We start from the raw sequence: 16,837 nt of genomic DNA, 5'->3' as shown, positions 1-16,837 counted from the left end.
CTTTCCCCCCCCACCCCATTGAGGCTCTCTGTAGGCCAGAAATATCCGTTTTTAATATAAACTCACCGTGAATAAATTTGGATCGAACCGAATTGTTTAGAAAAATTCAGCAAATCGGCCAAATCGAATTTTTCAAATGTTCGCTCATCTCTAGTAGCTAGTGCTACCATTAAAATTTTTAGGCCCAGACCCAGGCCCAGCAGCATCGATGAACCATATATTGGCTCAATGACAGCCTGTAGTTGGCTGAAGCATCAGGAGACCATATAGTGTCTGAATGGCACAGCCTGGAGATGGCAGCAGCATGAGGAGACACTAGTGCTTCACAATACCGAAGATTAAAAGACAAACTTTGAAATTTAAACTGAAGATTTAGGGCAGCTAGTGCTACCATTAAAATGTATAGGCCCAGATACAGGCCCAGCAGCATCAATAAACCATATATTGGCTGAATGACACAGCCTGGAGTTGACTGATGCATGAGGAGACCATATAGTGTCTGAATGGTACAGCCTGGAGTTGGCAGCAGCATGAGGAGATCATATAGTGTCTGAATGGCACAGCCTGGAGTTGGCAGCAGCATGAGGAGACACTAGGGCTTCACAATACCTAAGATTAAAAGACGAATTTTGAAATTTAAATTGAAGATTTAGGGTAGCTAGTGCTACCACAAAAAAAATTTTGGGCACAGACTCAAGCCCAGCAGCATCAGTAAACCATATATTGGCTGAATGACAGAGGCCTGAAGTTGGCTGAAGCATCAGGAGACCATATAGTGTCTGAATGGCTCAGCCTGGAGTTGGCAGCAGCATGAGGAGACCCTAGGGCTTCACAATACCTAAGATTAAAAGACGAATTTTGAAATTTAAATTGAAGATTTAGGGTAGCTAGTGCTACCACAAAAAAATTTTTAGGCACAGACCCAAGCCCAGCAGCATCAGTAAACCATATATTGGCTGAATGACACAGGCCTAGAGTTGGCAGCAGCATGAGGAGACCATTGAAAGTTAAGATTTTTAAATTGAAAATTAAGATTTTTACATTGAAAGTAAGGATTTTTAAATTGAAATTTCGCTACTCTGCGTGACATACTTAGTGCATATATGAGGGGAGTACAATATGCTTCACTATGCTTAAAACAGTATTTGTCTAGAACAGCAGCAGGTGTGTACTATTGGCTGTCCTATCACAGTATATAGACCCTTGACAGATTAACAGGTACAAAATAGTACAATACTTAGATGTAGGTATGTGGTATGCGCTTATGAGGGCAGAAAAATGCGCTACAGTACGCTTAATAAATGTATTGGAGTAAAACACCAGCTGCTGATTACTTTTGGCTGTCCTTTCACTGTATGTAGGTCCTTGACAGATTAAAAGGTACAAAATAGTACACTGCTTAGATGTATGTATGTGGTATGCACTTATGAGGACAGAAAAATGCGCTAGAGTACACTGAAAAAAAGTATCTGATTAAAAACACCAGCTGGGGAGTATTTATGCCTGGACTTTAACAGTATCTAGGCCTTTGACAGATTAACAGGTACAAAATAGTACACTACAGTGACCCCTCGACCTACAATGGCCCCAACATACGATAATTTCAACATGCGATGGCCTCTCAGAGGCCATCGCATGTTGAAGGCAGCATCAACATACAATGCTTTTGTATGTCGGGGCCATCGCATAAACGGCTATCTGAAGCTGACTGCTTCAGCTGCCACCGGATAGCTGTTTACGGTGCCCCGTGTGGTCCACTGATGATCATTTACCTGTCCTCGGGGCTCCGGCGCATCCTCTTCAGGATCCCATGCATCGTCGGCGCTCTCCATTGACGTCATCACGTCGCTGCGCACGCGGTCCCGTCATCCAATAGGAGCGGCGTGCGTAGCGAGGTGATGGCGGCGATGGAGAGCGAGGATGTCAGGGAAGCAGAGGCCTTGCCGGAGCTTCGGGGAAACCTAGGGGACGCGGCAGCGGCAGCGATGCACGGCGACATCCCGGGCAGTGGTGACGATCCGGAGCGGCGGGGACAGGTGAGTACAACTTCCTCTAACAGTGGTCTTCAACCTGCGGACCTCCAGATGTTGCAAAACTACAGCCGTTGGCTGTCCGGGCATGCTGGGTGTTGTAGTTTTGCAACATCTGGAGGTCCGCAGGTTGTAGACCACTGTCCTATACTTTACATTGCACGGATCCCTCAACATGCAATGGTTTCAACAAACGATGGTCCGTTTGGAACGGATTACCATCGTATGTTGAGGGACCACTGTACTTAGATGTACATATGTAGTATGCACTTATGAACTAGTATGCACTACAGTACACTTAAAAAAGGATCTGAGTACAACACCAGCGACTTCTTTTGCTTGGACTTTCACAGTATCTAGGCCGTTGTCAGAATAACAGGTTTAAAATAGTACACTACTTAGAAGTAGGTATGTGGTGTGCACTTATGAGGGCAGAAAAAATGCAATATAGTAAACTTAAAAAGTATCTGAGTACAACACCAGCCGGTGAGTACTTTTACCTTGACTTTCACAGTATCTAGGCCCTTGACAGATTAACAGGTTTAAAATAGTACACTACTTTGAGGTAGGTATGTGGTATGCACTTATGAGGGCAGAAAAATGCTCCACATTACACTTAATAAATGTATTGGAGTAAAACACCAGCCGGTGATTACTTTTGTCCTTTCACAGTATGCAGACCCTTGACAGATTAACAGATACAAAATAGTATACTACTTAGATGTACTTATGTGGTTTGCACTTATGAGGGCATAAAAATGCGCTACTGTACGCTTCAAAAATTATTTGAGTAAAACACCAGCTGGTGATTACTTTTGGCTTTCCTTTCACAGTATGTAGGCCCTTGACAGATTAACAGGCACAAAATAGTACACCACTTAGATGTAGGTATGTTGTATGCATATATGAGCCCAGAAAAATGCGGTACAGTACGCTTAAAAAATTTTATTTTAGTAAAACACCAGCTGGTGATTACTTTTGCCTGGACTTTCACAGTATTTAGGTCCTTCACAGATTAACAGGTACAAAATAGTACACTACTTAGATGTAGGTAAGTGGTATGCACTTATGAGCCCAGAAAAATGCGCTACTGTACGCTTCAAAAATTATTTGAGTAAAACACCAGCCGGTGATTACTTTTGGCTGTCCTTTCACAGTATATAGGCCCTTGACAGATTAACAGGCACAAAATAGTACACCACTTAGATGTAGGTATGTGGTATCCACTTATGAGGGCAGAATAATGTAAACAGTACGCTTAAAAACTCTTATTTTAGTAAAACACCAGCTAGTGATTACTTTTGCCTGGACTTTCACAGTATGTAGGCCCTTGACAGCTTAACAGGTACAAAATAGTGCACTACTTAGATGTAGGTATGTGGTATGCACTTTTGAGCACAGAAAAATGCGCTACTGTACGCTTCAAAAATTATTTGAGTAAAACACCAGCTAGTGATTACTTTTGCCTGGACTTTCACAAAATGTAGGCCCTTGACAGATTAACAGGTACAAAATAGGAAACTACTTAGATGTAGGTATGCACTTATGAGGGCAGAAAATGCGCTACAGTACGCTTAAAAAAAAGTAATTTTGTACAACACCAGCAGAACACAACAGTGCTGCAGCACAAAAAAGCTGGGTACTAAAAACAAAATTTCACTCTGTCAAAGACTATTAGGAATGGACTGCTAGGTATTATACCATCTACAGACTAGTATAACCAGCAAATGATTTGTTGTGGAACAAAGACACAGATTTGCGCTGAAAAAATCTTCCTGCCTCCTCAGATAAGGTTTATGAAGTTAAGGCAGCTTGTTGAATTGTATAAGCCAACACACAGCCATCTGCCCCTCTCTGTAATACACTGCTGAAGAAAGTAACTGGCTGCAGTAAAAATCCTTTTCAGTGAAAAAACACTGCTCTCTGTCCACCAGTACGCAATGTGCAGTGTAATGAATGATATGCAGTGTAGTGAATGATATGACGAGCCACAAAATGGCTGCCATATATACATAGTGCTGTGACATCACAGGGGTGACTGTCTGCTAATAGGCTGCATCCTGCATGTGATTCAGGGTCATCCCACCTACTTCCCTTTCCGCCTTCCCAGCGTTCCTTGCTCCATGTACTGTGGATCCGCCATTTTAGATGCCCTGGAGCCTGGACCACAGTTTTTAAGTTTAATGAAGCAATTTGTGCAATAGAATCGCAGCGATATTCGCATTCATTGCAAATAGAATATTTCATGAAATTCATAACGAATTCGGGTTCGTCAGCTTCGATTCGCTCATCTCTAATTGTCACAATTAAACTTCATAGAGAGCTCGATCGGGGGTTGCAGCGATCACGCTGCAAAGATGCTGTGGGTCAGGTCCAAAGTTAGAAATGCAGGGCAGGGATAAAGGAAGAGAGAGTGAGCACTTGTGGCAATCAGGGCTCATAGCAGCTATTTATAACCTGCTCCCACAGAAAAAAATCAAAAACACTAACAAAGCATACTTACTTCGACCAAAAAATATTTTATTACAAAATTAGAACAAAACATTAATTATGTTAAAAATCCATACAAACAGATCCTTTTAGACACAATAAATAATCCCAACACGTCAACCCCCCCCCCCCCCCCCCCGACACAAGAAAGAAAGAATGTGATGGAATCCTGCAAATTCAAAGTCTAGGGAAGAGAATGGTAACAACGTTGGGTTGCAATATCAGTTAAGCAGCATGTTGGCGAGCTAGTAGTTTTATGAGGGAAAAAGGGAAAATATCCATAATTAGGACAGCCCACACAGATGCATCATCATTCTATAATAGAGAAACTTAATATTGTATGAGCAGGCCTCAGAGGCCTTTTCTAAAATAAAAAAGAACTGCTCTGATTGGTTGATATTAGTTTTCATAAATCTCCCCCAATTCATCCTGACAGGTATGAGACCATTTGTAATCAGCATCTGATGTAAATTGGCTACTGTAATTAACCTATATTGGCTAACTGAAAAGATTTTGAGGGAGATTTATGAAAAACTGTGTAGAAAAAGAGTAGTGCAGTTTCCCATAGCAACCAATCATATTGCTTCTTTCATCTTTCAGAGACAATTTTAAAAATGAAATAACAATCTGACTGGTTGCAACTACACCACTCTTACTTTACACAGGTTTACTTAAATCTCCCCCATTGACTGCAAACCTTTATGATATCTTAGGGCCCTTTATCGGGCATGTTAAAAAAAATGTGACAAGCATCTTCCTTGAATACAATTTTGATTGGCAAGGTTACAAATGAGAAACATACACAATCAATCCAGTGTAGGACAGTTGTTTAGGCAACTGCTTAGGTATATAAGGAACATTACATGGGAAACTTCCTTGTGAAGCAAATGTAAAGCAAATGTCACCTACCACCCCCAAGCTGAGGATCTGCGCAAAATATCAAAAGAACTTCGAACAACACTGCACACCAACATCAGGAGAAATATTCCCTCATACCACTTTATTGGCCTTTAAATAGCCTCCCAACCAAAATCAAATGATCAAATGATAGTAAGACGTGCCCTCAACAAAAATGCGCAACATGGCACCTCACCCTGCCTCCTTGTAAAGCCAATACTTAATGTCAGTCTCTTTGATTGTAGCAAACATGCATTATATCTACCTGGTTGTGACATAGCACAATTAATAGCATGTGCATCCAACACATATTAGCCCTGTAAAGCCACTACTAATGTGAGTATTCTTTATTGTAGCAAACACGCATTATAACTACCCTGTTGTTACATAGCAGCACCATTGATAACATGTGTACCCAACACATATTAGCCTTGCAAGACCACTTAATGTGAATCATATTGATTTTGGCAAACACACATTGTATCTACTTAGTTGTGACATAGCGCAATTAATTGTGTGTGTATCCAACAAGTATTAGCCTTGTAAGGCCACTACTTAATGTAAATCTTCTTGATTGTAGCAACCATGTATTATAGATACCTGGTTGTGACATAGCAGTGCAATTAATAGCGTGTGCATCCAACACATATTAGTCTTGTAAAGCCACTTAACATGAACCTAATTGATATTAGCAAATAAGCATTATATCTACGTGGTTGTGACATAGCAGCACAATAAAAAAAAGTGTGCATTCAACATGTATTAGCCTTATAAAGCAAATGAACATTCATATTCTTGTTTTAATCAAACATGCGTTGAAAGTTAAAGTTGACTAGTTGGTGAGAGAAAATATGTCTAGTAAAGAAATTGTTGAACTGGGTAAAGGACAGAAGACCCTTGCCATATCATCTGCCAAAAAAGAATGTTTGTTACAGTACCAGCACCAGAACCGGTAGCAGCAACAACAGCCAGGTGCCCTGGTGGTAGTAGTAGCAGCTGCATCAGCTGTCCCAAGTTATCACTGCCTGCCAGAGGTTGTGTGGTTTCACAGGATAATACAGCTTTTCTGGACTGGGTGAGTCGTAGTTCTTCTTAGGAGGAGGATGAAGAGTCTGACGATATGACTGTTGATAGCCGGGGTCTGGGGGTGGCGGGACTGCAGGGCTGCGGGAGCTGCTAGCCAGCAATCAGGGGCTGCTGTGATCCAGGGCTGCAGCGGGGTTGCTGGGATCAGCGGCTAGGGAGGGGCGGCTGTGATCAGGAGCTGCAGCTGTGACGGTTGCGGAGCGGCAGCATAGATGGCAGGCAGCAGTGAAGATCGTTGGTGAGTGATCTTCACTGTGGCCTTGTAAAAGTTATCAAAACAACAACTCCCAGCATTCCCAGAAAGCCTTTGGCTGTCTGGGCATGCTAGGAGTTTTAGTTTTGCAACATCTGGAGGTCCATAGTTTGGAGACCACTGTGCAGTGGTCTGCAAACTGTGGTACTCCAGATGTTGCTAAACTACTACTCTCAGCATGCCCAGACAGTAAAAGGCATGCTGGGAGTTGTAGTTCTGTAATATCTGGCCCTTCAGATGTTGCAGAACTACAACTCCCAGCATGCCTGGACAGTCTGGACATGCTGGTAGTTGTAGTTTTGCAACAACTGGAGGTGCAGTGGTTTCCAAATTGTGTCCCTCCAGATGTTATAAAACTACAATTCCCAGCATGCCCAGACAGTCAGGCATGCTGAGTGTTGTAGTTCTGCAACATCTACAACTTCAGATGTTGCCGACCTACAACTCTTAGCATGCCTGGACAGTCTGGGCTTGCTGGTAGTTGTAGTATTGCAACATCTGGGGAGATACAGTTTGGAGACCACTACATTGGTTTCCAAACTGTGCCCCTCCCAACTCTCAGCTTGCCCTTCCGCTGTCAGTGCATGCTGGGAGTTGTAGTTTTACAACATCTGGAGGGCCACAGTTTGAAGACAACTGTGCAGTGGTCTCCAAACTGTGGCCCTCCAGATGTTGTAAAACTACAACTCAGCATGCCTAGACAGTCAGTCATGCTGGTAGTTGTAGTTCTGCAACATCTGGCCCTTCAGATGTTGCCAAACTACAACTTCCAGCATGCCTGGACAGTCTGGGCATGCTAGGAGTTGTAGTATTGCAACAGATGGAGGCACACTGGTGGGGAAACACTGAATTAGTCCATAACCTAACTCAGTGTTCCCCACCATTGTGCCTCCAGCTGTGGAAAAACTACAACTCCCAGCATGCACGGTCTGCAGAATTTTTTTTGCTGCAGCGCAAACTCCCAGCGGGAAACTTGCTGTGAACCCGACCATATGCATGTACCCTAAAAACACTACACTACATAAAATAAAAAGTAAAACACTACACCCCCTTACACTGATCCCCCCCCCACCAATAAAAATGTACAGCACTGTTTCCAAAACGGAGCCTCCAGCTGTTGCAAAATAATAACTCCAAGTATTGCCAGACAGCCATTGACTGTCCGGGCATGCTGGGAGTTTTGCAACAGCTGGAGGCACCCTGTTTGGGAAACAATGCTGTAGTGTAATTTGGCGGCGGAGGCAAGTGTTATGCTTGCATCTAGGTCTGTCCCGATGCAAATCCCTAAGTTTGGACTCAAATGCGCATGGTGTTCTCTCACTTTGGAGCCCTGTCGTATTTCAAGGCAACAGTTTAGGGCAACAGTATTTTCCTATTTGGGAGAAATTGTGTTACAAATTTTGGGGGGGCTTTTTCTCCTTTTACCCTGTATAAAAAGGAAAAGTTGGGGTCTACACCAGCATATTAGTGTACAATTTTTTTTTATTTTTTTACACTAACATGCTGGTGTTGCCCCATACTTTTCATTTTCACAAGAGGCAAAAGGAAAAAAGACCCACAACATTTTTAACACAATTTCTCCTGAGTACGAAAATACCCAATATGTGGGCGTAAAATGCTCTGCAGGTGCACAAGGAGTGAGAGCGCACTATGTACATTTGAGGCCTAAATTGGTGATTTGCACAGGGGTGGCTGATAGTTACAGCGGTTCTGACATAAAACCACTTACATGTGACCCCATTTTGGAAACTACACCCCTCACGGAATGTAACAAGGGTAAAGGGAGCCTTAACACCCCAATTTTTTCTTTTTCACAAGGGGTAATAGGAAAAAAAAAATGTGTAACACCATTTCTTCTGAGTTTATAAATACCCCATATGTGGATGTAAAGTGCTCTGCTGGCAAACTACAATGCTCAGAAGAGAAGGAGCAAAATTTGGTTTTTGAATTTGAATGGAATTGAAAACCATGTGCATTTACAAAGCCCCGATGGTGCCAGAACAGTGGCCCCCCCCCCCCCCCACATGTGATTCCATTTTGGAAACTAAACCCCTCACAGAATGTAACAAAGGGTACAGTGAGCATTTACAGGTGTCTGAAAGATTTTTTTAAAAGTTGTCCATGAAAATGAAAAATGTAATTTTTCATATGCACAGCCCACTGTCAAACGCCAGTGGGGTGTTAAGGCTCACTGCACCCTTTGTTACATTCTGTGAGGGGTGCAGTTTCCGAAAGAGGGTCACATGTGGGGGGTCCACTGTTCTGGTAGCACGGGGGGCTTTGTGAATGTACATGGCTCCCGACTTCTATTCCAACCAAATTATCTCTCTAAAAGCTCAATGGAGCTCCTCCTCTTCTTAGCCCAGTAGTGCGTCCGCAGAGTGCTTAACATCCACATATGGGGTATTTCCATACTCAGAAGAAATGGGGTCACAAATTTTGGGGGGCATTTTCTCCTATTACCCCTTGTGAAAATGAAAAATATGGGGTAATTTTAGTGAAAAAAAAATCTAATTTTTCGTTTTCATGTCCAACTTTAGCAAAAATTTGTCAATCACCTGTGGGGCTCACTATACCCCTTGTTACATTCCTTGAGGCATGTAGTTTCTCAAATAGTTTCCATGTATGATTTTTTTTGCTGTTCTGGCACCAAGGGGGCTTCCTAAATGCGACTTGCCCCCCAAAAACCATTTCAGCAACATTCACTCTCCAAAAGCCCAATGTCGCTCCTTCTCTTCTGAGCCCTCTAGTGAACCCACAGAGCACTTTACATCCACATATGAGGTATTTCCTTACTCAAGAGAAATGGGGTCACAAATTTTAGGGGGATTTTTTCCTAATACCCCTTGTAAAAATGAAAAATTTGGGGCAACACCAGCATTTTAGTGAAAAAAATCGAATTTTTAATTTTCACGTCCAACTTTAGTGTAAATTTTTCAATCACCTTTGGGGTGTTAAGGCTCACTATACCCCTTGTTACGTTCCTAGAGGGGTGTAGTTTCCCAAATAGTATGCCATGTGTTTTTTTTTTTTTTGCTGTTCTGGCACCAAGGGGGCTTCCTAAATGTGACATGCCCCCCAAAAACCATTTCATTAAAATTCGCTCTCCAAAAGCCCAATGTCGCTCCTTCCCTTCTCAGCCGTCTACTGCATCCACAGAGCACTTTACATCCACATATGAGGTATTTCCTTACTCGAGAGAATATAGGTTACACATTTTGGTGGCTTTTTCTCCTTTTACCCCTTGTAAAAATGAAAAAAAAAAAGGGTCTACAAGAACTTGTTAGTGTAAAAAAGCAAACTTTCTGAATGTCATTTTGAATACTTTGAGGGGGGCAGTTTTCATAATGGGGTCCATAAAGTAGAATATGTCACAAAAAAACAACCTTAGAATCATATTCACAAATTCATAAGTTAAAGCAACTAAGAGTTATTAATGCTTAATATAACAGTGGTCAGACTTGCAAAAAATTGCCTGGTCCTTAAGGTTAAAATGGGCTTCGGCCCCAAGGGGTTAAAAACCTATGACAACACTGGGAGAACATACAAACTCAATTCAGATGATGTCCTTGGTGAGATTGTATTCCAGGACCCCAGCGGGGCAAGGCAACAGTGCTAAACACTGAGCCACTGTCTGCTTTTGTACATTCAAAATTTAAGAACAACATTTTATGGGGAAAAATAAAAAAATGTATTCAGTTTGAAAAGAGAAAAAAAAATTCTTTATTGTGTAGAAGATCCTCTTTCAACTGCAAAAAGTTGAATTTTGTATATTTTTTTTTAACCTGTTAAGGACCAAGGGCGTACCTGTACTGTGCGCCCTGAGCCCCGGGTCATAGCGGGTCGGGATCAGCCTCTAACAATGGCCAAGACCCGTGGCTAATAGCGCGCAGCACTGATCGCGGTGCAGCACGCTATTAACCCTTTAGATGCGACGTTCAAAGTTGAACGCTACGTCCAAAGTGAAAGTAAATAATTGTCGGTTAGCTCAATGGGCTGTTTGGGATGTCCGCAGCGAAATCGTGGCATCCCGAACAGCTGTGAGACAGCAGGAGGGTACCTTGCCTCCTGGTGTCCGATCGCCGAATGACTACTCAGTGCCTGAGATCCAGGCATGAGCAGTCAAGCGGCAGAATCATTGATCAATGGTTTCCAATGTAAAAGATCAGTGTGTGCAGTGTTATACCCCCTATGGGAGCTATAACACTGCAAAAAAAAAAGTGAATAAAGATCATTTCACCTCTTCCCTAATAAAAGTTCACCCCCCTTTTCCCATAAAAAAAAAAAAAGTGTAAATAAAAATAAAAATAAACATATGTGGTACCACCACGTGCAGAAATGTCCGAATTATAAAAATATATCATTAATTAAACCGCACGGTCAATGGCGTATGTGCAAAAAAATTCCAAAGTCCAAAATAGCAGATTTTTTGTCACTTTTTATATCATGAAAAATGGAATAAAAAGTGAGCAAAAAGTCAGATCAATGCAAAAGTCACATCAATACAATACAGATCACGGCGCAAAAAATGAGCCCTCATACCGTCCCATACGCGGAAAAATAAAAAAGTTATACATTTTCCTGCATGTAGCTATGATTTTTTTTCAGAAGTACGACAAAATCAAACCTACATAAGTAGGGTATCATTTTAATCATACGGACCTACAGAATAAAGAAAATGTGTCATTTTTACGGAAAAATGTACTGCGTAGAAACAGAAGCCCCCAAAAACTACAAAATGGCAGGTTTTTTTTTCAATTTTGTTTCACAATGATTCTTTTTTTCCATTATGCCGTAGACTTTTGGGTAAAATGACTGATGTCGTTACAAAGTAGAATTGGTGGTGCAAAAAATAAGTCATCATATGGATTTTTAGGTGCAAAAAATTTTTTAAAGGTAAGGAGGAAAAAATGAAAGTGCAATAACAGAAAAACCCCTGGTCCTTAAGGGGTTAAATATTTTTAACATGTAACACCATTTTAACACGGTCAGGCATCTACCGAAAATCTGGAATACCTTATGCCACTTTATTTTAGTGTGAATAAGCCTAAAAAATCAGCGAGCACATTAAAGAAGCTGTTACCAGTTTAAAACTAGGTGAATAAATTCCTAACAGTGTTATACAGGACTTTAGATCTGTTAGGAAGGGTTATAAAACTTATATAGGGCTTATTTCATTGCCGGTTTGTGTCGAACCAAAAATATGTGAGCTTGGAAAATTGCACTTTTCAAAAGTTGGCTCATCTCTGTTAAAGATATATATTTTTATACTACTCTTATTATATGTACATCCTTATGAGTGTGCAATTTGGCTAAGCAGCCACTCTGATTCATTGACCTCTAGTGGAGAGTGTTCTAGATATTCTATGTGACCTGTGCAGAGGTCATTGTACAGGGAGGAGGAGAAGGGGAGCCATTACCTATTGTCAGTGGTAAATTCTGTGTTAACTATACTATAACTATATATGAATGTAACACTTTATTATACACTTGTATGTAATGATTATGAGGTGAATTAGAGAAGTTCATAGTGCAGAATGAGGTGTCCCTTACTGTGACAGTTCAGTGATCCCTGTTTTTGATCCGCTTCTTCATGTAGTTTTGGCAGACATATATATATATATATATATATATATATATATATATATATATTTGATCATATCTAACTGAAAGTGGTGCAGGGTGTAAGAGGTCTCTGACCTGCATATTTTTATCAGATGGATCACAGTCAAGACACGTTTTCAGGCTTTCTTTTGTTTATAGTAAGTGGATATTTTATAACCTTTGAGAAATAAACTTCAGTTATATAAAACCGAAAGCTCTTGTGAATTAGTTCTCATTTCACATGCACATTACTAGTTAGCAATGTATTATAAGATGTTCCTTTTCTTTACAGACATTTCATTTTTACCATTAGTATTTGCAGGCTGCCCTGTTAATAAAGGGGTTGCCTCAGGAGGACATACACAGTGCATTTGCCCTTTTGGGGCACCTGTATGTCAAAGAGGAGGGTCCAAGCTCAGGTTACCCTTTATGAACTCCACAGCATAAATGTGTAGCATACAGTGAATGTGTACCATGTAAGGCTGGATTCACACTACGTTTTTCAACTACGGTTCCCGCATACGTTTTCTATCAAAAAACCGTATGAAAAAAAAAAGGATGGAACAGTATGGGAAAAAGTAAACCGTATGCGTTTTTAAACAGTATACTGTTTTTAAAAGGGCATACTGTTCCGTCCGTTTTTATTTTTTTTTAAAACCATACGTTTTTGAAAATTCTGTCCATTTTTAATGGGAGGGGTCTTTGGTGGGGACTTTAGGATGCAAATGAGCATGTGCAAAGAAAAAACGCATACGGTTTTGCCGTATGGAACCGTATACATGTGCGTTTCCCATTGACGTCCATGCAATACGGTTTTAAAACTGGAGTCAAAACCGTGGTTGAACATGGTTTGGAGTACTGTTAAAAACCGTATTGCAAGCAAACCGTACACAACCGTATGCATCAGGGTGCATACGGTTTGCAATGCTTTGCCTATGTATACGGTTTTCAATACCGTTCCATACGTTTTCACTAATGAAAACGTATGCGGGAACCGTAGTTGAAAAACGTAGTGTGAACCCAGCCTAAGTGACTGGAATCAAGCAAACTCTCACCTGATGATGACGCACTGGTTCTCACTGTCAATCAGCATATTGCGATACATGTTATCCGTTAATGCATAGATATGTGGGGGATTCTCATACTGAGCCTGAGAAAAACAAATTCAGCAATAAATGACAAATCATTATTATTAAATCATTTATTATAACATACAGCACTATGTAATGTGTTGCCACTTTTCTAAAAAAAAAAAAAAAAATTTATTCACAGCGAATCTATATTAAAAACGGCTACAGAGAGCCTCAATAGGGGTGTAGAACACTTTGCCTTGTCGTAACATGCATAGGGAGTGTGCTGTGTAAGTGAAATAATACTGTTATTCAGTATGACATGCAGATAACAGGTGTTGTTATTAGAATCACTGATGCAGAGTTTCTGTATGTGGCGGCAGGGTCGTGAGACCATATGGCGTCAAAATTGAAGTGATTAATGAGATTTCTTCATTTAATTTTTATTTGTAGTCGGTGCTCAATCGTATAGCGAGCCTACCTAACTGAACCTCTTACTAAACTCCTGTTCCCTACTATCCTGTAACCTATCTAGGCAGTCTGAGTTGTGCCATATACTGTCGCGTAGGAGTACACCTGAAAAATAGAGGGCATACCCTGATGTATAATGATAGTCATGGCATGAAAAATGAAGTTGAGGGAGGGTTGGGTGGGACGTGACGAACCCGCGGCGTCAAGCACAGGTACTGCCGCGGGTTCTTATAGCAAAATCCCGCCCCTCCCACAAATACAGGCTAATGAATTAGCCTTAACACTTGTAGTCGGTGCTCAATGGTATAACGAGCCTACCTAACTGAACCTCTTACTAAACTCCTGTTCCCTACTATCCTGTAACCTATCTAGGCAGTCTGAGTTGTGCCATATACTGCCGCGTAGGAGTACACCTGAAAAATAGAGGGCAAAACTCATAATGAGAACAAAGCGCTATTAATTCATGCAACAACCTCGTGACCAAGGACTGAAATGCATCGTGCAATACTTACTATGGAATGGGGGTATAGCGCATGTAGGTACTGGCTCCCCAGCACCACTATTACCTGACCACGTATGCTGGCACACCATGATGTGACGCCGGTGCAGCAGGCTTAATGCTAAGGGAATAACTGGATATAATGGACGGATTGCTGTAAAACATTAGCAAGAATACGAACCTGCTTGAGAAACAACTTGCAGTGAGTGCCGCCCGGTAAACAATGGCATCTGCTGACCCCATTGGACCCTTGACATGCGGAAGCGAAGATTGCAATACTCAGCTGAGCATCACTCGTGGGACTAGAGAAAATGCCGTATGATAGTAACCTGATAATAACATTCATCTGCTATACAATTCCAATAAGTGATTATTTACATGCCTGTAAAGTTATTGTAACTACGGCCATGCACCTGCATGTAATTCCTCTAACCTTAGGAAATCACGACAACTGAAGGACAAGGCGTTAAGCCGTCCTGGTGTCCCAATGGGGAATTACCTGGACGTCAGCTAGCCAACTGACTAAGCCAGCTGCCAGGGCTGACAGCTAGAGGGGCTGGATTAAAGAAGAGTGGCAAAACTCAATAAATGCAAGTAAGAACAAAATGCACTAGAGACATCCTCTGAGTGTCTGTCATAAACATAGTGTAGGTATTCCAGACTGTGTGTTAGAAGATCTCTGTCGCTGTGGACGTGGAATAAGTCTCAACAGGAAACAACCCTAAGCACAACTCCAAGTGCTACCAATGTGCATACGCAACCAACCAGCAAGTTACTGAGCTAAACCTGTGTCAGGTTACCACTGTAAGCAACCTGTGGATGTGACCGGCAACGAAACCACTAACGCAGCAAACATAACGATAAAACTCAACCAACACGTGACCACTAACATCAACCTGAAGCCGAGACGACAAAACCAACCACACAAAGCCAAGTCCCTGTATGAACAACCCAAATGCTAAGTAAGCCAATGGAGCCATAACGACGTTTCCGCCTACCTGAAGTCGTGTCAGGTTGCAACTGGACCGACCTGTAGACGTGACAGGCCGAAAATAAATGGCAATCAACAACGAAAAATAAAGCTATATCCCTGCGCGTAACCCAACGGGTGAATAACATGACGTATATATAACGACACTGTCGCCAACCTGAGGTCGTGTCAGGTTGTATCCAGACTGACCTGTAGACGTGACTGGTCCAGCCGAACTTAAAGCTTGTACCAAAGTATGTGATTAACCTGAAGCCAAGATAAGATGTAACCATACTTGCCTGTTGACTAGGCAAATAACCACCCGAACCCAAGAGATATAAATACGCATGCGATATATACACCTATGCGCAGCTAACAGGATGACCCACTGAATTATCCATGCACAGGTTCACCCAATACCATGAAACCTGCGCAAAGTCAAAGACATGGATGTATGGACTAAACATGATAACATAGCAAAACATCATGAAAACATATGTACCTAATGAACCTATGAATGTATACCGAGCATGAATACCATAAATGTAAGCCTAGCATGACCCCTATGCGGACCATGACCATATGAACGTAGGCCCAGCGAAACCAACAAGGCCATATGCACCTTACTAACACCACTACCGCATGCTCAACAATCTATGACCATATGCCCAGACAAACTATATGGGTGTATGTACAAAACTGAGCGCGTGCACCGAACAACTTATGAACGTATGGCTAGAATGAACTGCATGAGCGAATATGCACTGAACCAACTATATATACAGATACACTGACCAACTTGTACACACCTATGGCCCGTACGAATAAATTAATTGCATTAAGCACTAATATATCATACAACACATGAATTTAAATATCCGATGTCTATTGCACTGTACAAAAACTACACCTATGAGTTGTGTTATTATTGTTCTGAAAATGTGTCAGTAACAACAATTGCAATATATCCCCCTGCAGACGTGGCAGGTATAATGGGTATACACCGCCTATGTGTCGTGTTAACGTTGTTCTGAAGACGTGTCAGTAACAACAATTATGCAATGTACCCCCTCTCCTGCAGACGTGGCAGGTATAATGGGTATACACCGCCTGTGTGTCGTGAGGCTGTTGCTGAGGAAACGTGTCATTAATAACTACTGAGTCCCATCCCCTGCTGACATGGTAGATATGAGACCCCGACCGCAACAGCTGTACAAACACTAAAGTGAGGAACGCATGTGCCCCAATGCTATGCAACTATATGCACTGCAGACACTACAATGCACCTACAAGAGTGCATCGATAACCACTATAACGTGAGAACTACATGAACTGATCATTAGCATGAAACCCTGAGCGTATAGACCGAATGAACTGTGTATATACAAACGAACTATATGAACAAATGCCCACTGTGAATGCTACCATGGCAATAAACACTTATCCATAGTATCAAAGTAACAAGCG

The 16,837-nt window shown here is 41.6% G+C and overlaps 1 protein-coding gene across 5 annotated transcripts in view; it reads right to left on the bottom strand.

Annotated features, from left to right (window-relative positions):
• LOC130367773 (unconventional myosin-If-like) overlaps positions 1 to 16,837 on the bottom strand; it is a 180,814-nt gene that overhangs the window by 74,369 nt on the left and 89,608 nt on the right. For all 5 annotated transcript variants that reach the window (XM_056570537.1, XM_056570554.1, XM_056570565.1 and 2 more), the window contains one exon: positions 13,416 to 13,510. In XM_056570537.1, the coding sequence (XP_056426512.1) occupies positions 13,416 to 13,510 (95 nt within the window). The remainder of the gene's footprint in view (positions 1 to 13,415; positions 13,511 to 16,837) is intronic.

Source organism: Hyla sarda, chromosome 1 (assembly GCF_029499605.1).
Source record: "Hyla sarda isolate aHylSar1 chromosome 1, aHylSar1.hap1, whole genome shotgun sequence".
Lineage (NCBI taxonomy): Eukaryota > Metazoa > Chordata > Amphibia > Anura > Hylidae > Hyla > Hyla sarda.
The sequence above is the reverse complement of the archived record's forward strand: the minus strand, read 5'-3'. Positions and strand labels throughout refer to the sequence as shown.